We start from the raw sequence: 24,610 nt of genomic DNA, 5'->3' as shown, positions 1-24,610 counted from the left end.
TGGTGGAATAGATGCTCAATCTACAATAAGCTGTAAAGTGGAGACCAGTTTCACTAGCATTCTGGAGGGTAGAGGAGGGAGATATGGGATGCATACTGGGAACAGGGGCAGAGGGAGGACAGCACTGGTGGTGGGAATGCCCCTCATTCATTGTCACTATGTACCATAAATGATGCATGAAAGATTTGTAATGCACTTTGGTCACAATAAAAATTTAAAAAAAAATAGAAAAAAAAAAAAAAAGAATTGGCAACTAGCCCCAGAAGTCAAAATTTCTAGAAGTCTTGGGTGGATATCATGACATCATTAGTGTACTAAGTATAGCAACATTAACTAAAGTCACAAAAGTATAAAAGAGCCTCTTTTATCTTTTAGCTCTAATGACAACAGGAGAGAACTATTTAGAACTTTATGATATTGAATGATTGGCTTTTTTGGGGGGTTTTGTTTTGTTTTTTGAGCCACACGGTTTGATGCTCAGGGATTACTCCTGGCTAAGCACTCAGAAATTGCCCCTGGCTTGGTGGGACCATAAGGGACTCCAGGGGATCGAACCGCAGTCCTTCCTTGGCTAGCGCTTGCAAGGCAGACACCTTACCTCTAGTGCCACCTCACTGGCCAGAATAATTGGCTTTCTAATTCAAGACAAAAATCAAGGTGGCAATAAAAATTGTATTTCAGTTTAGGAAAGAACTTAAACTGAAAAAAGAAAACAATAAACTAAAATAAATTAAGACATATTTGAGATGTAGAATCAAGTCTTGGCTGTGGAGTGCACAGAAAATAAGAGGATGGAAGACAGGAAAATCCAGTTTGTTCTTCAGTCAAGCATCAGGATTGTGGAACTTCATCACAATATATGGGTCTTGCATAGACAGAAAGATGACCACCGATATTATTTTGAGGTTAAAAAGGTTCTGAATGAAAAGCATATAGAAAGAAGTTAAGTTGGTCGAAAACAACCTGGCTTTCTCTCAGATCAATGCCTGTCAAGCTCTAGTAAAGCCAATAATAAAACTGGGAAAGTGAAAAGTAAATTCCACTGGGCTTATCCTACTACATGTACCACAGTTGTTCCTTTCAGACAACTAGACTTCCAGAAGCTCTCATAACTTACCTCTTTGCTACTAGGCTATAAGAAAGCTAAAATATAAGCCTGTTGCCCAGAATATTTTCTGAAAAGATGATTAATCAAATGTGAACTTCTCAGATTTGGCATCCCTTATTAAGTTTAGGCTTCAGAACTTAAATCTATCTCTTCTTCTATCTCTCTGTCCCTCTCAGCCTCTCTGTCTCTCACTCTCTCTTATTTTTGGTGCACACCCCTCAATGCTCAGGTATGATTCTTGGCTCTGTGCTCCTGGGATCATTCCTAGGAGAGATTGTAGGATCGTATGCAGAACCAAAGATCCAGTCCTGATCTGCTAGTACAAACATCTTACACAATGTGCTATCTTTCTCTCACCCAGACAATCTCTTTTCTAAACAGTTTCAACATTTTCACTCTATTCTAGATGCAAGGCTCATTTTGATATTCTAAATTATACTTACATTTTAAGCAGATCACAGTTACACATTTGCAGTACTTTAGCTCTTAGGGAAGCAAACTATGAGCAAACTATTTCTGAGCTCAGCACCTATAGTAGACATGAGGGAGAGTGAAAGGAGCAAAAGAGACAAATGAGTTGTGATATAGTTCTAACGAAAGTGGCAATGATTCCCAGATATTGAATGGCTCTTTAGAAACATTTTCACTGATAAAAAGGAGCTGAGCTTCAATGATGAAAATGGGAGCTGCAGTATGAGAAGGGTCTGATATCTAGCTATGCAGCACCCTTAAAATAGTTGTTAGTGTCCATCACACCAAATCTCATGGAAGGCAACTTTACTGCTCAACAGAGTTGTACATACAAGGTAAAGACTGAAATTGCCTGTCACTAGTGCTGCAATTACTATTTGAATCAATTACCAGGAATAAGATATTGAAAATAAAAAGGGGGGTCTTATTTCTTGACAAAATAATTCTATTCCTGTTTAATCTCTATGTAGTAAAGAGCCTCAGTTGCTCATCGTGTTTGGGGTGCCTTTTGTGTCTCCACCATATTGCATTTTATTTCTCCCTCCCTGAACACGATGTATTGTGTGTTCCTTCCTTTTGAAAACTGTTAGCAAATTGGAACCTTTCAGAGAAACAAATTCTGGTCAAGTTCAATCGCTTTATAATAGAATGTGATCATGATAAGTCCTAAATTTAGGTTGACCTTTATTGATAGTATTGTTCCTTTATAGCAATAAACTAGCTATATAAATCTCAAAATCTATTGCTAGAAACAAGATATGCAGCATTTCAGTGACCCTTCTCAACACCTATATATTTTTTCATGAATACTCATTTATTTTTCATATTTACAAGAATTTTTTTCTATAGGTATTAATTTTATTATTTTTTTAGATTTCTTTCTTTTTTATTAACACCTATATTTTTAAGAAATTATCCTTATTCTGTTTTAGAATTAATAATGGGAAGGACATATAAAAGATTTATTCCTTTAGAAAAACTACCTAAGGAGCATGAAAGATAAGATTGAGTTAAAAGCATAAGACCAGAAGTAGGCCAATCAAATCCCTTACAGGGCTCAAGCAGCACCAAAAGGAGTCGGACCAATATATCACAGCAGGGTGGGCATTTGCCTTGCATAGAGCCAGTGTGAATTTGATCTCCAGAATCCCATATGGTTCCCTGAGCCTGCCAGAAGTAGTTTCTTTTTTTTTTTAGCTGTATTGATTAATTGATTGATTGGTTTGGGGCCACACTAAGGTGTTGTTCCTGGCTCTGCATTCAGAAATTGCTCCTGGAAGGTTGGGGGACCATATGGGATGCTGGCAATTGAACAGGGTCCCTCTCGGGCTGGCGGTATACAAGGCAAATGCCCTACCGCTGTGCTATATCTCCAGCCCTCAGAAGTAATTTCTGGGTGAAAATCCAGGAGAAATCCCTGAGTACTCTTGGTGTGGCCTCAATACCTAAATAAATAAATAAATAAATATTAATAAAATAAACATCACAAATAGCACCAAAAGAAAAAGTAACATCTAAGGACAAAATGAAATATGAAAAATATGTGTGGGTCAGTGATGGTGCAGAATAATCATTACTAGATTATTTTTTATTTCCAATTATACTTGCACTCTATTTTTTAAACAAAAGCTATGTATATGTAAGGCAGACACAAGACTTGATTTCATAGTATAATGATTGCTATAGACATAACTGTCTCCTCACATTTTTTCTTAGTTTAATGTTAAAATTGATTAAACCATTTTATGTTTTTCTCACAGTGATGACATTTCCCTCAAAGAAATGATCCATTCAAACTTATGTGTTACCTCCAAGCTTAGAATTCTTTAGTCTCCTTTTCTAAATTTTCTAGTTCAAATACCCTAAAATTAATTCCACACATGATAGCCCCCCAAATAATTTTTAATTCAATCGCATGACTACTGAATTACTTAGTATTATTGATTGACTTACTATAAATAACATGAAAGCAACAGGAAACTTAAAAATTTTCTCCAAGAGGGACCTAAAATAATTTTATTCTGAAACACCAGCAATCTCAGATTTAACCAGTAATCAGAAGACAATGGAAAAGAAGAGGCCAATACAGACAGATAAAGGGCTTAAGTTCTTTGCTTAAAACCTCTTTTTAATTTCTAATTTTGAGACACATATATCTTTTTATTTAATTAAAACCTACTTAGAGTTGAGTCACAAGTTATTAAAGATCATTAGATAAAATACTTTCTCAACAAAACAATAGCCCACTTTGCAAAAATCTGGCAAATATAATTAAGTGAATGTCAAACATCATCAGATACTTATAAAACTTCAATCAGAATCCTAGGTTTTTCTCAACCTTGTGGGTTGATTGCAGATTCAGAGTAACAGCTCCTCATGGCTCTGGCGTGGCTGAAAACATGTCAGCAGCATTTCTATATTCACACAGATAATTCTTTATGACCCTTTAAGTAAATCCCTGGCATTTTTGGCCCATGCCCAAAAATGTTTACTCCCACATGAAACAAAGAGGTTTCAGCAAGCTTTAACTATAAGAAAATTTAAGACAAATCTCCTAACATTTGTATGAAATAAAATTTTTTACTTCATGGATCCACATTTTACACCTTAAATGCAGATCTCTGTCCTAAATACAGGTTTCACCCAGAGATACTTTGATCTGAATAATTTGAATGAAGAATTGACACCTTAGGTATGCCATAAGATTTTATCCAAACTAAGCAGCAAAATCAAGCACTAATTTTCAAGTTTAGATCTTCAAAGTGTTCAAATTAATGTCCCTAGTAATTTAACATAGTAGCCAGCAGATTGTAGGATGCCAATGTCAAACCCAAGATTCTTAGTCTTAGTACATTTGAATTATCTGAAAACTTTAGAAGTAATTGGATATTTTTCCCTAATGCTTTGATTTTGTTGCTTTGTGTTACACAGTGATTGCTTGGGTTCATAAAAGCTAATTCTATGCAACCAATGAAGGAAACCAATACGTTCAAGCAATGTTTATCAAATTTTCTTGTGAATATAAGAAATGGGCCAGACATCATATAGATTTTTCTTTTCTTTTTTTTTTTTTTTTTGTTTTTTTTTGGGGGGGCCACACCCGGCGGTGCTCAGGGGTTACTCCTGGCTGTCTGCTCAGAAATAGCTCCTGGCAGGCACGGGGGACCATATGGGACACCGGGATTCGAACCAACCACCTTTGGTCCTGTATATTTTTCTTTTAATAGCTTTAGAATATGTGCACCAAGGTCTCTACAGCTTTCAAAAGCTCTCAAGTAGTGCCAGTGTTACTGTTCATAGAACCATTTGTTGATTCTCCTCATCAAATTTATTTATAAAATTATTAGCAATATAGAATCTGGGCCAAATCAATACTCAGTGATTGGGACTCTTGCCTTGCATGTGGCTGACCTATATCTAATCCCCCACATTCCCTATGATTTCCTGAGCCTGCCAGAGTAATTGTTGAGCACAGAGCCAAGATTAAACCCTGACCACTGTTAGGTGTCTACCTGCCCACAATAAAATAGCTATAAAATTTAGATTCAGTTCAGAGTCTATAAAGAAGAATCTCATTTTCACACAATCCCCAGGGGATATAGACACATGTTTAAGTGTGAGAAGCAGTCTGAATATTCTCAATTTGAAGCTCCCATTTTCAGGTGCTCAACCTTTGTCACATGCTCAGCCTTTCTCCCAGTTCCAGGAAAAGTAGGCCTAGCCAATTTTGAGTCTTGTTAGGGTGGCTCTCAAAACTCTACTTTAGCATGTTCACATGATACTAGGCTGATGTTTCTGAACCAAGGTGCACATTGGAATCACTTGATTTGCTTCAAACCGACATTACTAGGATTGTCCTTCCTATCCCACCTCCTCCATCTCTTCTATGACCCTGTTTCTGGACTATTTGATTCCCTCACATTTCATGCAGTCTTTTATTCTTCTGTTCCCCTGACTGCTTTTCTCTCTTCTCCAAATTAAATTCCAAGGGCTTTGACATACCTTCACTTGAATCTACCCATCATTTTAGTATGCTTTCTTTGAACTACTGAATCATGAGCTGCAAGGTGGAGCTCAATGCTGCCTGACAATTAGGAGTACATTTAGTCACTAGTTCTTCTTGTATTCACTTCTGAGTCACAACCAGTTCTATGTGGTGAAACAACACCTTTGCAAAACATATTTTAAAATACTGTAATTTTTTATTTATGGTCAGTAATATTTGTCTACTAAACTTATATTTCCGTATACCAATCTCAAAAATATTGTGAGTGAAAAGAAACATAAAAAGCCCTGGTCTAGATCAGTAGTTTTAAACTTCTGAATCCAACTAGCCCTGTCTAATAGTCTGGTTCACTACATTGGTTATTAACTGTCAGTTTTTGAACCAGTGTTTAGCCAGTTTCCAGCCTCCATGTGTAAAAGATTAAAAAAATAATCTCTAGATGACTACTTAATTCGTTCTCCTTTTCTGCCAAACCACCATCAGTTCTACCCCCTGATTTTCTACTAATAATATTCTTGAATCAGTAAAAAATGGGGAAATTTTTGAATGTCTACAACCACACACCTGCACCTGTTTTGAAACACCTGCTTTGTTCCCCTACCATACACAAGCAACTCTCATTTTCACAGTGTAGGTATTTGGGCACCTTTCTGGACCAGACCTTCCTCTGGGCACTGGATCACAATATTCAGCTCTCAGTCCTTACTTGTCCCAAACTGTGTATGTAGGTGATCTTCCTTTCCAAACTCGTTCTTAGTTTTTCTTGGATCATTCCAAGGCTCTGATGAAAGGGCAATCCAATCAGGCTTGGCATTCTGTCCAAATCCTGAATCACCCATAATTTGCCCTCTTCTACCTCAAGTAAAATTTATTAGCAAATGTTGTGGTTTCTGTGTTAAAGATAGATTTGTTATCAGACTATTTTTTGAAGTATAGCTTTGTCCAAATGACTATCTTCTTTTGCCTATATTTGCTATATTTATATATATATGTATATATATGTATATACATAGTATGGTATTAATGGTAGCACATATGGTCTACATATTATATATATGATGTATATATTTACATTACCATATATATGTATATATATACTATCAAACTTCAGTCTCTTAATTAAACCAATATAATTCCTTTACCACAAGTTCCAACGTGCATGCATCCATTTCTGGACCTAATATTCTTCCTTTACTTTTCACTCAGAGTAAGAGTCAGTGCTTGCTGAAGCCCTGCAGAATGCAGCTCCTAAATATTTCTGTCCTCAGATACTGGATCTTGCTTCTCTGACCTTCAGAGATCAAAACCCCCTCACTATCTCCCAAGTGTATCTCACAATTATTGAGTTTCAGAATTTCCAACCTGCTTTCCCCTTTGCCTGAAATACTTCTCCTTTAGGTATTGGCACCATCGCTCTCATTTCCTCATAAAAATATTACTAAGAAATGAGTAGTGCAATAGGCTGAAGAAATATCTGGCCAGTGAAATCCCCAATGTCTTCAACCAGGTTTGATTCTAAAAACCTTGGCTGCTAATAAGAAAATCCATCCTCATGAGCAATATTTATTTCTATACTTGCATTTCTGGAGGGGCTTGGACTATGAGACTCAAATTTTTTTAGAAAAATTATTAAAAATATTACCTTAAGTAAAATCAAGCCACTGCCTTTTTATAGTAGGTACTCAGGCCAATTTGTATTTGCATATGTATAACATGTGTTCATACATGTTCATCATTTCTGTTGGATTATTAAACATGTTAGCCAAATCATTTTTTAGTTCTTTTTCCAACATTACATGTGGTACTTTCTTTAGGAAAAAAAGGCTTGTATGACAGCAAGCACAGATTTTTCTTATATTTCTTATAAGAAATTCTTATATTTCTTAGATTTTTTTTCACAGAATATTATAGATTTTTCACAAAGTAGAACTTTGCAAATGTCTACTTACTAAGCCAATGTCTGAAATGGACATCTTAAGGCAAAGCCTACTGTAGAATTTGTATTCAAACTCACAACTTTTTCCTATTCCCTTTTTATTATGGTAATGATTTTGAATAGTGATTTCTGCTTTTTCTTCATGTATATAAACTCAGCATATTCATTTGCTTTACTTCAACAGAAATGGGATCATATTAATAGCACATTTTTCCATGTGACTTAATTTTCTGCCTTCTGAAGAATTTTACATACCATCACAGGTTACCTCATTCCTTTTGACAATTGTATAAAGTTATTCATAACATGAATAGATGATTGCTTATATTCCAGGTTTTGTGTTTTGTTTTGAGTTTTTTTCTGCAAATAATTTTTCAGTGAACATCAAATGCACTAAATCAAGAATAATTCATAGAAGTGGCATTCTGCGTCCAAGAAACACACATTTTAACTTTTGAGGGACTGACAAATTGCCTTTCAGAAAAACTTGTCTAGCTAGATTCCTGCCAACAATGCTAAGAATGTTGCTTTCTGACATAATTTTGCATTAATATTAATATGCTTTTTCAGGATTGCCAATCTGCTAGGTGAACATTCTTTGTTCTTATCTTAATTTGCATTTCCTGATTAGAAGGGAAACTGAACTATTTTTCTTTTTAAGTTACCTTGAACTTCTTTTAAGTTGATAATTTCTTTGGATTTTTCCTTTAATCATGCATTATTATCTTGTGTTCTATTTGTACAGATATTTATGTCCCTGAGTTTCCCTCAATATTTATCTTATTCCTTTCAGGTAGCAATTTTTAGAAATGTTTCATAAGCAACATTATGTAGTATGTAGATTTGTTTAGGGAAGGGTATTGAACTGTATCTGATAGTGCTCAGAATTTATCCCTGGATCTGTGGTCAGGGATTATTCCTGATAGTTCTGGGGACCAGTTGCAATTCTAAAGATCAAATACAGTTCTGTTGCATGTAAAACAAGTGTATTAACTCCTGGACCATCATTCTAGCCCCTGTAGATTTATATATATTTTTAATTCATTTTGTGTTCACTTTAATTTTTTTATTTTAAGTATTTTATTCCTTTTCTTCTCTAACTTTTGTCTTTCAGGCCATGCCTGGCAGTGTTCAGGACTTATTATTGGCTTCATGCTCAGGGATCATTTCTAGAGGGTTCAGAGAAATTATATGTAGTGCAAGGGATCGAACCCAAGTCAGTTAGACACAAGGCAATCTCTTTAAGCTTTAGTATTTAACACCCACATATTTTTCTTGAAAGAATTTAGTAAATTTTATTGATCTTCTTTGTTCTACATTTTTTCCTTGTCACTGTTAAAGTCTATCAATTTCCCTACTGTTTTTAATAGTTCTCATTGAACTTTTAAAATATGTATATTCAAATTTAGATCAATTTTTCAGTAGAAACTCCTGAGATCATACAAAAATATAATAATGTTTTCATTTTAATTATATTTTAATATAATTTTATTTTGATCATAGTGGCTTACATATTGTTGACAATAATATTTTAGGTACATATTTACATAAAATCAGGGGGGATTCCTATCACCAATTTGTCCTCCCTACACCTCCATTTTCGTCCTACCTCCCATATCCTCCTCCCTCACCCTCATTTTAATTATATTTTTAAAGTTATAATTAAGGTAATGTGTTCACAATAGTTTTCTTTTTGTTTCATATATCTGTTATGTGGGATGGCAGCTTTTCATTCATTTTAACTTTCTCTTTATATGACATATTATTACAGAATTACATAATTATTACAGAAAATGCTTACTGTATTTAAACCTCTGATTCCTTACACACTTTATTGACTTGCATTAGTATAGGATAAAAGTCTGAAAGACCCCAATTCTTATTCTCTATGTATATTCTCTATTATATATTCTTATTCTCTTTCTCTTTGCTCTAACCACTTCAAGGCATTTTTCTTGATCTTTGGAGATTTGGAATTTTCCCAGGATGTTTCTTGCTATGAATTATTTATTTCCTCTACCCCATGCCCGTATATCCTTTACATCTTTACATCCTAAAATTCAAACCATTCTTATTACTTTTGTTCTTGTTTTGCTTTTGGTCATACCTAGTTATGTCATCGGTTGCTCTTGGTGCTTGGGGAAAATATGGGATGCTGGGGACCAGACCCTAATAGATCATTTTCAAAGCAAGCGCTCACACCTCACACTCTCTATCATCCTTCTAACTCAGCGGTCCTCAAACTTTTTAAACAGGGGGCCAGTTCACTGTCCTTCAGACTGTTGGAGGGCCAGATTATAGTAAAAACAAAAATTATGAACAAATTTCTATGCACACTGCATATATCTTATTTAGAAGTGAAGAAACAAAATGGGAATAAATACAATATGTAACTTTCTGAAATCTCTTCCTTTTTTTCCTCTATTTCCTTTTCTAGATTTTTTCTGCTTTTCTTCCAACTTGTTTAGCTTTTACCTATTGTATTCTTTACTTTACCTATTATATTCTGTTGTTCTGAATGCCATACATAACTCAACCTTTCTGTTCTATTTCCTTTTCTTTCTCCTTTTTTATTATTTTTAGAAAAATCAGCTTACTATTCTAGCATATTTATTAGTTTTTCATTTTTATCATTTATAGTTGTGAGCTATTTGGGTCTTTAAAGTTTTTGGATTTGGTGCCACAAACAGTGGCGCTCAGGAGTTACTCCTGGCTCTGCACTTAGAAATCACTCCTGGCAGGCTTCGGATTGTGGGACCATATGGGTTGCCAAGGATCAAACCAGGTCGGCCTCATGCAAGGCAGACTCCCTACCTGCTGGGCTATCATTCCAGCTCCTGTGTTTTTTACGTTTGCAGTATTCCACTGAGTCTTTCCACATGCTATATCTATTTTAAGATATTTTTCTAATTTTATCCTTTGACATTAGTCATGTTTTATAAACTGGATTCTTGGCCGGAGAAATAACACAGTGGTAGGGTGTTTGCTTTGCATGCAGCTGACCCAGAACAAAAGGCAGTTCAAACCCCAGCATCTCATATAGTCCCCCGAATCTGCCAGGAGCAATTTCTGAGCACAGAGTCAGGAGTAACCCCCTGAGTGATGCTGGGTGTGACCCTCAAAAAAATCCCAAAAACAAAAGAGCAGTTCTTATTGTTCTAGAGTTCCTCAAATATTATATTCTTTTATGTTAATTTTATAGAGAAATGAGCTAATTTTATGCCTATTTGCCTGTGGACCCACCTAGTTTGAGTGAGGGTAGAGAGGAAGTGCCTGGACCAGTAATTTGTGCTTTTGTTTATATGGACTCTCCACATCTCTGAAATTGCAGTATTGTGGACAATATTACTGTTTTTTTTCCTAATTAACTTAAGGAAAGATAAGTTGATAAGTTAAAGATAAGCAGATAAGTTTATGGAACATCCCTAAATATAAATTTCCTACCCATTTTCTCAGTTTATTAAAGCTTTTCTAAGGTTTTTTAAATGGTCTTCAACAACTGGTCCATACAAACTGCAAGTATAATGGGATTGAAAACAATAAGTTAGTTTATATCTATATAAGTTTTCTCTTTAAAAAAGCTTGGGTTTTGCTTAAGCTTGGTTTAGAATCTTGAGTTTTAGTTTATTGTGATTTTAGTTCTTTACTGACCACATTTTTATGGATCATTTTTTATCTGTGAGTCTTCACTATTTATATGGTTCATTGATAAATATTCTTATTTTTTGGAGATTGATAAAATATTTTATTCTTAAAATATATACATTTTGGGGCCGGAGAGATAGCATGGAGGTAAGGCGTTTGCCTCTCATGCAGAAGGTCATCGGTTCGAATCCCGGCGTCCCATATGGTCCCCCGTGCTTGCTAGGAGCAACTTCTGAGCATGGAGCCAGGAGTAACACCTGAGCAACTGCCGGGTGAGACCCAAAACAAAACAAAACAAAAAAAATATATATATATATACATTTTGTCATTTTATAGGATCATTAAATGATACAATACACACAAGCCTCATTTCCCATATTCAACCTTTATCCAAGTGACTGTGAAAATTAAATTTAGTCATGTCCAGTTGTTTCTTATGTGAGAAAACTATTTAACATGCAGTTATCTTTCCCAGAAAAAGAAACCCACAAATAATTTATATTATTATTTTGAACTCAACTCTAGCAAAAAAGAAACAGCTGTTTCCCAATATAAAATGAAATTTAACTTAAAAATAAAAATGTTAATTTCAATGTAAGCACAAATGAACAACTGATATTTACTTGAGGTTTGTTTGTTTAAATAAGTAGTTCTATATGCTATTAAATGGACACATAAAGTAAAATAAAATAGGAAGGGACCTTATTTGAAATTGTGTTGGTATTTTTCTGAGCACAGAACCAGATCTTCCTGATAAACACCATGATTATCCTCAAGAAGTATTAGTTGTAGAATTGATTTATTTACCAATTTGTCTACTCAACTTCTGATTTGCCATTGAGTTTTTTTTATAACAATTAGAAATATTTATGAGCTTTAAAAAGTTGTAAAGTCCCAAACAAGTTTAAAAGAAAAAAATATTGTTTATATAGCTGAAGAAATAAAGACATCTATGGGGCTGCATTTGGATTTTATCTCAAAGCTCCTAATTTTATCCCCAAATGATTTATTTTTTGCTGTATTATGATGTCCTAGGGCTCATTCTCAAATCTATCCATTTGTCTTCTGATGAAAAATAAAGAGTACACAGGCCAAAAGACAAATGTAAATCTAGAGCTGGACAAAATATATGCTCTATTGTAATGCTTGTGTTTTTGCAATAGCTAATCCAGTTTCATTTTCTTACATAGTTAAGAGGCTGTGGGAGGGTGAAACTCGAGGGCAATGACTTCTGGGAGGGGCTTATGGTCCTGAGGAAACCCAAGTGATGTTCAAAGGAATGAGGTGGAGTGAGATACACCCATGCAGAGGAGGAAAGCCTCACAGGTGCAGCGGAAGTGGAGAACAATGCACCACCTTTCCCCACAAAGCAACACACTTCTTCCCTAGAACAGATTTTGATTTTGAGAACAATTATCCAGTTGACTTATCATTCTCAGGACTAGACCTTATGTTTTAGATCTGGCTTGGTAAAAAGAAGGGGTTCTGCCCTGTTCCTTTGGTAAATAAGTTTTAAGAACATAATGTATTTTTTAAAAATTCTATCAAGTACGAAGATAATTTTTTAGCAGAAAGTCTCTGCACCAACGAATAGTTTGAAAACCCTGTATCTTGACCTCAGAATATTTATCTACATAAAGAATTACCTACCTATTTTCTTGAAGCAGAAAACCTGAATCTCCCAAACAGAAGCCAGAAATATTGGGCAGAAAGGACTATTGTCCACCTTCCCTTAAGAGAACATGAAGACTCATCTTTATGTGGCATCAATGGCCAGATGCCCTTTGGTTGTTTTCTTAACTCAATCTATTGACATGCATCTGCCATATTGTGGGCCATGGATTGTCTTGGTTTGGTGTTTTGAGTTTTTGTTGTTGCTGTTGTTTTTTCTCATCAAGGGTATCTGAGAGGGATTCCTGGGCAAAGAGAGGACAGAGTCAATCTGGTCAGATTGAAGATATTGTTGGGATAATAAATAAAGCCAAAGACTGATGACTTCAAGTCACCCACCTTGTTGGAGCATTTTTTTCTAATAAGGGTATTTTGAATTCTATGATACCTATGTACACTCAGCCAAAAATTTCTGTGGTTTTGCTTCTCTAGATACATACAATTATCTTGTTAACTTTTATAACTATTTCTTTTTGCATATTTTTCTAAAAAAACCACTTATATTTTTAAATATAATTTTTATTTTGATCATAGTGGCTTACATATTGTTGACAATAATATTTTAGGTAAATATTTACATAAAATCAGGGGGGATTCCCATCACCTAATAGTCCTCCCTACACCTCCGAAAAACCACTTATTTTAACAACTAAATCCAACTGTTATCCCAAATGAACTATTAACTTCTTCTTATTTTGAGGATGATTTCTTAAAAATATAAATTTTTAATTCCATTGAGTTATTGAATACTTATAGAACACCCAATTCTCTCTTTTCTATTAGTTGGATAAGGGTTATCTGATGCTACTTAAAATAAAATATTATTTTTAAAAAGAAAAAACTTTAGTGATATAGTTTTTCTTTAGTAATAATAAAAGAGTTATTGAAGTTAAGAGGAAATAGTTTGGAAAAGATTTTTCTATTATTACACAAACTCTTTTCATAAAAATGAGTTTACTTTTCCATTAGCTCATATGAAGTTATAACAGAGTTTTAGCATCTTATAAGTTTATGTAACAATAAAACCTATTTCAAGATATTTAGCTGAGAGAAAAATTCACTGGATCAAAACTTCTACTTACAAGTATAACCAGTAGAATTTCCCAACTGCCCCTCAACTTTACATGCAAAAGATATTTCCAATTCTCTTCTACACTCCCCCAATATTGTGTCTATTCCTGAAGACCAAAGGGTAAAGTAACATAAAAAGACTGTAGCTTGTATGCCAACACTGACTTTCAAAACCTAAAGTTTCTATAAATTTTCATTTAAAATGAACCAGCTCAGATGTGTGTATCAAACTAAGACCAAAAGAAAGAATTCTATAGTTTTTTTCCATTGTACTTCTGTGCCTTCTGAGAAGAGAATGGAGAACCAAGAATCCAGGGAACATAGGAGGGGAAAATGAGAAAGCACACTCAGTAATTATGCTGCTCCAGTATAATGTCTGAGAATCGCATTTGGATCCTGAAATTCTCTACCTCTCACATTTAGCTGCATTGCAGCTCATCCCCTACTCCAGGGAATGTGACTCCAGAGAAATAACTAGGGAGTCAGACCACAAAGGATCAAAACTCAGTTTGACAGCTTTTGAGGTTGTTAGAAAAAGTGATAAAATTTTCACTACATTTTACTCTTGGTTTGGGGCCACACATAGTAGTACCCCAAGCTCCATGTTCAGTGATTTCTCCACATCATTTTTAAAGGACCAGGTCTAGTACCTGTGGTAGAGATCAAATTAAGGACCTGTTGCTGATAAGAACTTCAATGTGCTTTCTCTGTATTTCTCAATTTTACTCATTCATTCTTTTCAGGTATATTTCTCACATTTACCCTGAAGTATTTTTGGCCATAGAAATCTCTTTTCACCTTCAGCACCTATTTTCAAGAATCTCATATGTTAAGCTTATTTTTTCTGATAATACCTTTCTTTTAAGCACCATTGTTACAAACATATTTGTAGTTGGGTTTCAATCATAAAAAGTACACTCCTTTCACCAAAGCAACCTTCCCACCACCAAGGTCCCCCCCCCCCACTATTGTCTCCCTCTTCCCCCACCTCCTGGCTATCTTCAAGACAGGCATGCTATTTCTTTTACTCAGTATCATTGTCATGATAGTTGTTGGTGTAGTTATTTTTCTAACTGTACTCATAATTCTTTGTGGTAACCATATTATGGGTTGGTCCTTCCAACACTCATCTCTATTATCTCTGGGTATTATTACTAAACTGTCTTATTTTTTTCTTAAATCTCACAGATGAGTGAGAATATGCTGCGTCTACCTCTCTCCCCTTGACTTATTTCACTCAGCATAATAGTCTTCATGTACATCATGTATAGGAAAATTTCATGAATTCATTTTTCCTGACAGCTGAATAGTATTCCATTTTGTAGATATACTACAGTTTCTTCAGCCACTCAACTGTTCTCAGGCCTCTGGGTTGTTTCCAGATTCTGGCTATTGTAAACAGTATAGCAATGAACATAGGCATGCAGAGGGCATTTTTGTACGTGTTTTTGGTGTTCCTAAAATATATCCCTAGAAGTGGTGTAGCTGGATCATATGGGAGCTCAATTTTCAGTTTTTTGAGAAATCTCCATTTTTCTTTTCAGAAAGACTGGACTAGACAACATTCCCACCAGCAATGAATGAGAGTTCCTTTTCCCCACATCACTGACAACACTGATTGTTCATGTTTTTTGCTATGTGTGCAAGTCTCTGTGGTGTGAGATGGTACCTCATTGTTGTTTTGATTTGCATCTCTCTGATGTTTAGTGCTGTGTAGCAATTTTTCATGTGCCTTTTGGCTATTTGGGGAACTGTTTGTGCATTTCTTCACCACATTTTCTGAATGGGTTAATTGTCTTTTTCTTGGTACACTCTGTCAGTACCTTGTCTATCTTAGATATTAGCCCCTTATCTGATGGGTATTGGGTGAATGGTTTCTCCCATTCTGGAAGTGCCCTAGTCACTATTTTCTTTGAGTTGTAGAAGCTTCTCAGTTTAATATAGTCTCATTTGGTTATCTTTTCTTCCACTTGTTTGCACAGTGGTGATTTCTCCTTGAAGATGCCTTTATTCTCAAATCATGTAGTATTTTACCTACATTTTTCTATATACCCTATGGTTTTGGGTATGATATGAAGGTCCTTAATTCATTTGGATGTGACCTTTATGCTTGTTAGATGGATTCCCAATTCACTTATTTGCTTGTGGCTAATAAGTTGCCCTTCAACACCACTTATTGATGAGGTTTTCCTTGATCCATTTTGAATATTTTGCCTTTTCATCAAAGATTAATTTATTGTATGTCTGGAGAACATTCTTTGAATACTCAAGTATATTCCATTCATCTGAGAGTCTATCTTTTTTTCAATACCATGTTGTTTTAAAAACTATTGCTTTGTAGTACAATTTAAATTTGAGAAAATTGATGCCTCTTGCTTCTTTTTTCTAAGGGTTGAATTAGCTATTTGTGGGTAATATTTGTTCCCAATGAATTTTAGGAATGTTTATTTCACTTATTTTAAGTGACTTATTTGAAGAATGTCATGGATATCCATAGAGAAATTGCATTAAATGAGTATAATGCATGGGGGAGTATTGCAATTTTAATTGTTATTCCTCCAAATCCAAAAAAAGAGTATGTGTCTCCATTTTTTGTGTCCTTTTTTATTTCTTGAAGCAGTGTTTATAGTTCTCTTCGTACAGGTTCTTCACCTCTTTAATTAAGTTGACTCCAAGGTATTAGAGTTTCTGTGGCACTATTGTGAATGGAAGTGCTTTCTTAATATTCATTTCTTTGATATCATTATTTGTCTATAAGAAGGCCATTTATTTTTGCATGTTAACTTTGTAGCCTGCCACTTAGCTTTATAAATCTATTGTTTCTAGAATATTTTTGGTACTCTTTAGGGTTTTCTAAATATAGTAGCATGTCATCTGCTAACAGTGAGGGCTTGACTTCTTCTTTTTCTATCTGGATGCTCTTGATAACTTTTCCTTGCCTAATTGCTATGGCAAGTACTTCCAGTACTATGTTAAATAGGAGAGGCAATAGGTGCAGCATTGTCTTGTACCAGATTTAGAGAAAAGGCTTTTATTCTTTTAGTTTATCTCCATTGAGGATAATATTTGACCTGGGCTTGTGGTATATGGCCTTGACTATGTTGAGAAAATTTCCTTCCATTCCCATCTTGTTGAGAGTTTCTATCATGATAAGGTGTTGGACTATATCAAATGTTCTCTCTGCATTTATTGATTTTATCATATGGTTTGTATTTTTTCTTTTGTTGATATGGTATATTACATTAATTGATTTGCATATGTTAGACGATCCTTGCATCTCTAGAATGAAACCTACTTGGTTATGACCTTCTTGATAAGCCATTGGATTCTATTTGCTAGGATTTTGTTGAGAATCTTTGCATCTGTGTTCATCAAGGATATTGGTCTCTAGTTTTCTTTTTTTGCCACATCTCTGTTTCTGTTTCTTCAATTTCCTGGAAGAGCCTGAAAAGTATTGGTAGTAGGTACACTTGATAAGTTTGAAAGAATTTGTTAGTGAATCCATCTGGGCCTGGGCTTTTGTTTTGGGGAAGAGTTTTGATTACCATTTTAATTTCTTCAATAGTGATGGGTCTGTTTAGATATGTTAGATCATCTTAGTTGAACTGTGGAAGATTATAATAGCCCAAAATTTTATCAACTTCTTTCCATTCTCTTGTTTTGTAGCATAGAGTTTCTCAAAATAGTCTCTGATAACCCTTTGAATTTTTGTAGTATATGTAGTGATCTCCCCCTTTTTTATTTCTAATCCAGTTTATTAATTTTCTCTCCCTTTATTTGTGAGTTTTGCTAGTTTTGCTTGTTTATTTTTTCAAAGAACCAATTTTTCTTTCATTGATATTTCAGATTGTTGTTTAGATTGTCAATTTATTAATTTCTGCTCTAAGCTTTTCTATTTTCTTTTGCCCACATATTATTGATTCATGTTGTTGATCACTTTCTAATTTTAGAAGCTGTGTCATTAAATTATTTATGTAGTCACCTTCTATGGCACAAACAAGTAGGTTTCATTTCCTTTCTGATCTTTTTGCTTTCAGTATCCCTATTTATGTAGGATTTGTCACTGTGTCTGGGATGTGTCTTGGTGTGCTCTTCTTCAGGTCTCTTAGCTGGTACTCTTCAGGCATGCAGGATTTGGTTGCATGCACTCTTTAGTTCTGGAATTTTCTCTGCAATGATGTCCTTGACTGTTGATTCTTGCTGGGGATTTTTCTTCTTGATCTCTGGGACTCCAATCACTTCTATGTTGTTTCTGTTTAGTTTATCAGGGGCTTTTTTTTTAAAAAAAATCTGTTCACATACTTTGGGTTTTTTTTTTTCATTGTCTGATCATTTGTTTTAAGGCTCTTTCCAATCTCTTACCTTATATGGAGTTGTTATGCATCTCATTTTCTAGCTCACTGATTCTGTCTTCAGCCACTGTTACTTTGTGGGAAAGACTTTACAATGAGATTTTTAGTCCTATTATTTCAGTTTGGAATTTTCTCATTTCTTTTTTCATATGCTCTTGATTCTTATTTGTGATTCATTCAGTTCATTCCATGCTTTGAGTTATGAGGATCCTTCATTTTTCTTCTCTAAAGTCCTTACCTGTGAGGCTAAATAAGTAATCTGCACTTTTTGTGTCATCTGAGCTACCATATTCATTTCCTATGCATGAGGGCAGCCCGCATTGTTCCCCCATTGTCATACTTATCATCTGGTAATCTCTACCTGTTGTGCTGAGGTTCATTAATTAGGAGATGTGCACCGTTGAGGAGCTGAGCAGAGCAGCCATGCTCCTCTGGCTCTGTTCTTTATGGACAGGGTGTGTCCTGGCACTGGCAGCAGGTCAGGATGGCACCAGCTTCAAAGTGCATGTGATAGGGATCAGGTTCCATCCTAAATGGTCAGCTCACCATTGTTGTCATGAATTCTGTGGTCCTTGGGGGAAGAGTACATCCTGATGCTGGTAGCAAAGTGCTTGCAGTGGGGATCTTAAAATGAATATTTCTTCCAAAGTCTGGGATTGTTGGCAATACCAGTTAGCTTTAGCCTATTTAACAGGGCATGTCCTTCACCCACCCTCATGCCTCAGGCTCTCTCATTCACACTCTCACATATAAATCTTGATGTGACTTTCTCCTTACTTTAATTTACCTAATGTTGAAAGCACTTGGCTTCAGTCAATGTCTTCGCATTTTTCTGCATTGTATTGCCTTTCTTCTGGTTATAAGCTACATAGTCTCATGTCTCAACACTCTTACAAATCCCTCAGGCATGAACTATGTGTTACACCATAAAACATTGCTGCTGCTTCAAATGAATGAGAATCCAAGTGCCTCCAAAGGCTGTTAATTCAATTTCTAGGCCTTGGGCAAAATTACAGCTAAGAGTTTTGCAGAAAGTTCCTACCATTCAGGTGCATCCATTTACCTAAACATGAAGAGAGTGGGATTTCATGTGCTTAAAAATTAAGGCCATTTATATTATAAAACAATAGTCATTAAAACAGCATGGTTTTAGAATAAAGACAGACCCTCAGATCAATGGAATATATTTGAGTATTCAGAGAATGTTCCCCAGACATACAGTCAATTAATCTTGCATAGAGAGCAAGAAACACAAAATTGAGCAAGAAAATCCTCTTCAAGAAGTGTTAGAGTGGGAAATAAGGGAGATGCCAAGACCAAACAGATGTAGGACCTCTAAGTAGTAAGCTAGGCACAGAGGGGACCACTTATTCTAGCAGCCCCGGGGGTGTGGGAGGAGAATATGGGAGGTAGGATGGGAGCGGAGGTGGAGGGAGGACAATTCGGTGATGGGAACTCCCCTGTTTTTATGTTAATATGTACCTAAAATATCATCAATGATATGTAAGCCACTATGATTCAAATAAATATTATATTTAAAAAAAGAAGTGGTGTTGGAAGAACTGGTCAACAACATTCAAAAAATGTGAACTCAAACCTCCATTTATTACCATGCAAAAGTTCAACCCAAATAGATTAAAAACCTTGATATCAAACCCAGAACTGTAAGGTATATATAAGAAAACATAGGTAAAAATACTCCATGACATAGCAACTAAGGGCATCTTCAAGGAGGGATCACCACTGTACAAACAAGTGGAAGCAGAGATAAACAAATGAACTACATTAAACTGAGAAGTTGCCACACCTCAAAAAAAAAAAAAAAAAAAACAATGATTAGGATGCAAAGGCTACATATGGGATGGAAAAAAAACTATTCGCCCAATACCTATCAGATAAGGGCTTATATAGACAAAATACTGACAGAGCTTAATAAGAAAAAAAAAACAGCTAACCCCATCAGAAAATGAAAGAAAAAAATGAACAGACAGTTCCTCAAATAAATACAGATAGCCAAAAAGCACATGAAAAAATACTACACATTACTAAACATCAGAGAGATGCAAATCAAAACAACAATGAGGTACCATCTCACACCACAGAGATTGGCACACATAGCAAAAAACATGAACAATCAGTGTTGTCAGTGATGTGGGGAAAAGGAACTCTCATTCATTGCTGGTGGGGATGCTGTCTAGTTCAGTCTTTCTGAAAAAAAAAATGGAGATTCCTCAAAATACTGGAAATTGAGCTTCCACATGATCCAGCTATACCACTCCTAGGGATATATTTTAGAAACACCAAAACACAATACAAAAATGCCCTCTGCATGCCTATGTTCATTGCTATACTGTTTACAATAGCCAGAATCTGGAAACAACCCAGAGGCCTGAGAACAGTTGAGTGGCTGAAGAAACTGTGGTATATCTACAAAATGGAATACTATTCAGCTGTCAGGAAAAATGAATTCATGAAATTTTCCTATACATGATATACATGAAAACTGAGTGAAATAAGTCAAAAGGGAGAGAGATAGACACAGAATATTCTCACTCATCTGTGAGATTTAAGAAAAAAATAAGACAGTTTAGTAATAATACCCAGAGACAATAGAGATGAGGGCCAGAAGGACCAACCCATAATATGAATCTTACCACATAGATTTATGAGTGTATTTAGAGAAATAACTACACCAACAACTATCATGACAAAGATAGCCAGAAGGTGGGGGAAGAGGGAGATGTGGATCATTGGTTGATGTGGAAAGGTTGCACTGGTGATTGGAGGTGTATGTTTTTATTACTAAAACCGAACTACTATAAAGTTTGTAACCATTGTGCTTAGATAAAGATATTAATAATAACAAAAATAATAAATAAATAAATAAATACATACATACTTACTGTTACACTTCAGATGAAATTTTGTAAGAATTTGTGTTCTTTCAATATTTGGGGGATTTGAATTATGCTGCTATGTTTGCACATTTACCACTTTTTTTTTTTTACTAATTTTAACAGTTAATTATAATTTAACTTTTATTTGCCACTTTATTTTTCACTTTCTCCACTAAAAAATAAATTTGGGGGGACTGAATTATTTGGGATCCCAGTCTTACAGAAACTCAGAAAGTATTTGTGGGTGGAATACATTTACATTTTTTCTTGATTTTATATGCCCTTCTAGCTTTATATTGTGAAGGGAATATTAAGAACAGTAGGAAGGGTTCTGCAGAGAGAGGCTGCTTCCCTTCCATGTGGCTGAACCAAGTTCGATTCCAGGCAAACTTTAAGATCTCCTGAGCACTTCCAAGGAGATTCCTGAGAGAGGGTATAAACTAAGTTTATTTTTAACTATTAAAAGAGAGATGACTAAGATTTGAGCACCACTTAGTGTGACCCCCAACAAAATAAACCAGTATAAGTCAGAGAGATAAAAATATCACTTTACTTCCATTCAGCATTCAGTTCTTGTCCAGAGTGATCAATTCCAATTATCATTGTCATAGGGGTTCTTCCTACTTTAACTGTACTGATCCATTATTTGTGGCAACCTTCCTATCATGTACTGGTCTTCCTGGCTCTCATCTCTATTGTCTTTGATATTATTACCACACTATCTTGGATTTTTATAACCCAGAAATGCATGTGATCATTCTGTCTTTATAGCTCCATCTTACTCATTTTTTTCATCATATCACTTTTCATATCCATCCATGCATAAGCAAATTTCATGACTCCATTTTTCCTAACAACTGTGTAATATTTCCTTGTTTAATTGTACCACAGTCTCTTTTACTTTCTTTTTTATTTCTTTTTGGTATTTAGGCACAATCAGCGTCACTCAGGGGTTACCTTGGCTCTCCACTCAGAAATTACTCTTGGCAGCTTCAGGTGATGATTTGGAATGCTGGGAATTGAACCCCATTGGCCATGTACAAGGCAAATGCTCTGCCTGCTGTGCTATCATTCCAGCTTCTCTACCACAGTTTCTTTAGCATCTCATCTGTTCTTTGATACTTGGGTTGTTTTCCAATTCTGGCTATTATAAATAGTGCTATGATGAATATATGAGTGTAAAGAGTTTTCTCTGCATTTTAGGCCCCTAGGTTATATCCCTGAGAGTGGTATTGCTTGGTCATATAGAAGTTCAATTTCTAGTTTTTTGAGAAATATCCGCATAGTTTTCTAGAAAGATTAGAGAAGCCTATATTTTCACCATCTGTAAATGAGAGTCCCTTTCTTCCTGCATCTATGCCAGCACTGGTTGTTCTTGTTCTTTGCTATGTGTGCCAGGCTCTGTGGTGTGAGATGATATGTCATTGTTGTGTTAATTTATATCTCCCTGACTATTAATGATGTGGAGTATTTATGTCTTGGCCACCTGTATTTCTTCATTGAAGAAGTTTCTATTTGTCTTTTCTCCTTATATTTGGATGGTGTTATATATTTGATTTTTTTTTGTTAAGCTCTTCCAGTGTCTTATATATCTCAGATATTGACTCCTTACAAAGTGTGCCAAGAAATACCTCTTCAACCAGTGGTGTTGAGAAAACTGTTCAGGTATATGTAAAATATTGAGCTCAGACCTCTCTTTATTGCCTTGCTCAAAAGTCAATTAAAAATAGATTAAAGACCTTGATAGCAGACTTGAAACCATAAAGTACATAGAGAAAAATGTAGTCAGAGAAATCCATGACATTGAAGCTAAAGGCACCTTCAAAGAATCAATCTCAGTTCTATCTCAGGCTCTATCTCTGCCTCCTCAGGGGTCCCTTGTAGCATCTGGAGGCCCCAGACATTGAAACACCAGGTCACCATCATATCCTCAGATCTTAGCTCAGGACCACTACTCGAGCCTGGAGTAATATGCTCACTCAGTAGTACATACACAAACATGTAAAGGTTTCCAAGCTTTCTATGTGCCCCTGGAGAGATGTCTCACACCCCCTAAATTTTTTTAATAGAAGAAATAAACCAAAGTTAAATTTCTGTCTCTGTTCTAACAGAATTTTGTGCCACTCTACCAAAACTTTGAGAATTTTTACAAACGGAACCTTTACATGAGAATCAGAGACAACTGGAATCGACCCATCTGCAGCGCACCAGGGCCTTGTTTCGATATGGTGGAGAGAGTGTCTGATGATTACAACTGGACCTTTAGGTGAGGTGGCTGTGCTGGGTCTTGGTGAAAAAAAAATCTAAGTCTTTATTTTTATTTTTTATTAAGAAACCATCATTTACAGAATTGTTATGACAATTTCAGGCATGCAATGCTCCAACTCCAATTCCACCTCCAGTTTCAACTTTCCTCCCACAGGTTCCCTCACAACCTTCAGGCCTCCTCCTTGACGAGCACTTTTTATAATGCGGTGGTTGCCCGTTGGGTTGCCTGCTCACAGTGTACTGTCTTTTATAGACTTTAGCTATATAAATGTTCCTCATATCTACACCACCCAAAGACATGAGGCCTCTGGCCACTCCTCTGTTGCCCCAACCCTCCTCTTATTTCCTTCAAGAATGTTTAAAAATAAATCTTACTTTATAGGTTTTTGCATACATTTTATATGTAAATACATTTTATGTATAAAAATACTTTTATTTTTTTAATGTTTATGTTGTTATTTTCAATATTTTGGGTATTTTGGGAAGACATTGTCAGGGGTTACTCCTTGTTTCTATGGTCAATAATCATGCCTGGTAGTGTTCTCAATAGTGGACCTTATAGGATGCCTGGGATCAAACCCAGGTCAATTCCATGCAATGCAAACACCTTAGCCTGGGTACTCTTTCTCCCAACTCCAATATTTTAAAGTCCAACATATTTAGTTATACAGTTTTGATACCTTTATGTAAAACATTTCTTAAATGTCTTATAAATGTTTTGAAAACCCATTTAAATTCTGATAGGCATTCTATAACATGCTCTGTAACATGGAACAGAAATGTTTTACAAACCACTTTTATATATATATATATATATTATGTATATTTTCAAAACTATGGAAGTCCTTCATAAGTGCATGTATTACTAATAGGGGATATTAGTAATTTAATTACCATGGGTAGCTTGTTTATTTTGTAATTATAGTAAGACTTTTGAGCCATCCAGAAATAACTCTCTTGAGCTTTATTGACAAATTACAAATTACACCCTTCAATGTTATGCTGAAGGTGATAGTCATGGACATGGCTCTCTCTCATTTAGAAAATTATTTATGGAATTAAAATGAAAAAAAAAGTGTTATGACAACAAGTTCCAAGGGGAAAATCACAGCTAAGTGATCCTCAAGGTCACTTTTTCCAATGTTCTTGCCAACTTCAATGTGGTTATGGAATGGCATTAATTTC

General features: G+C 35.2%; 1 protein-coding gene across 1 annotated transcript in view; it reads left to right on the top strand.

Moving 5' to 3' along the window:
- Positions 1–24,610, top strand: part of SPTLC3 (serine palmitoyltransferase long chain base subunit 3) — a 154,876-nt gene that overhangs the window by 32,329 nt on the left and 97,937 nt on the right. The window contains exon 3 of the mRNA XM_049774338.1: positions 23,269–23,423. Within this exon, the coding sequence (XP_049630295.1) occupies positions 23,269–23,423 (155 nt within the window). The remainder of the gene's footprint in view (positions 1–23,268; positions 23,424–24,610) is intronic.

The sequence above is a fragment of the Suncus etruscus genome, chromosome 6 (genome assembly GCF_024139225.1).
Source record: "Suncus etruscus isolate mSunEtr1 chromosome 6, mSunEtr1.pri.cur, whole genome shotgun sequence".
NCBI classification, from domain to species: Eukaryota; Metazoa; Chordata; class Mammalia; order Eulipotyphla; family Soricidae; genus Suncus; species Suncus etruscus.
Note: the sequence above shows the minus strand (reverse complement) of the source record. Positions and strands in the feature narration are given on the sequence as shown.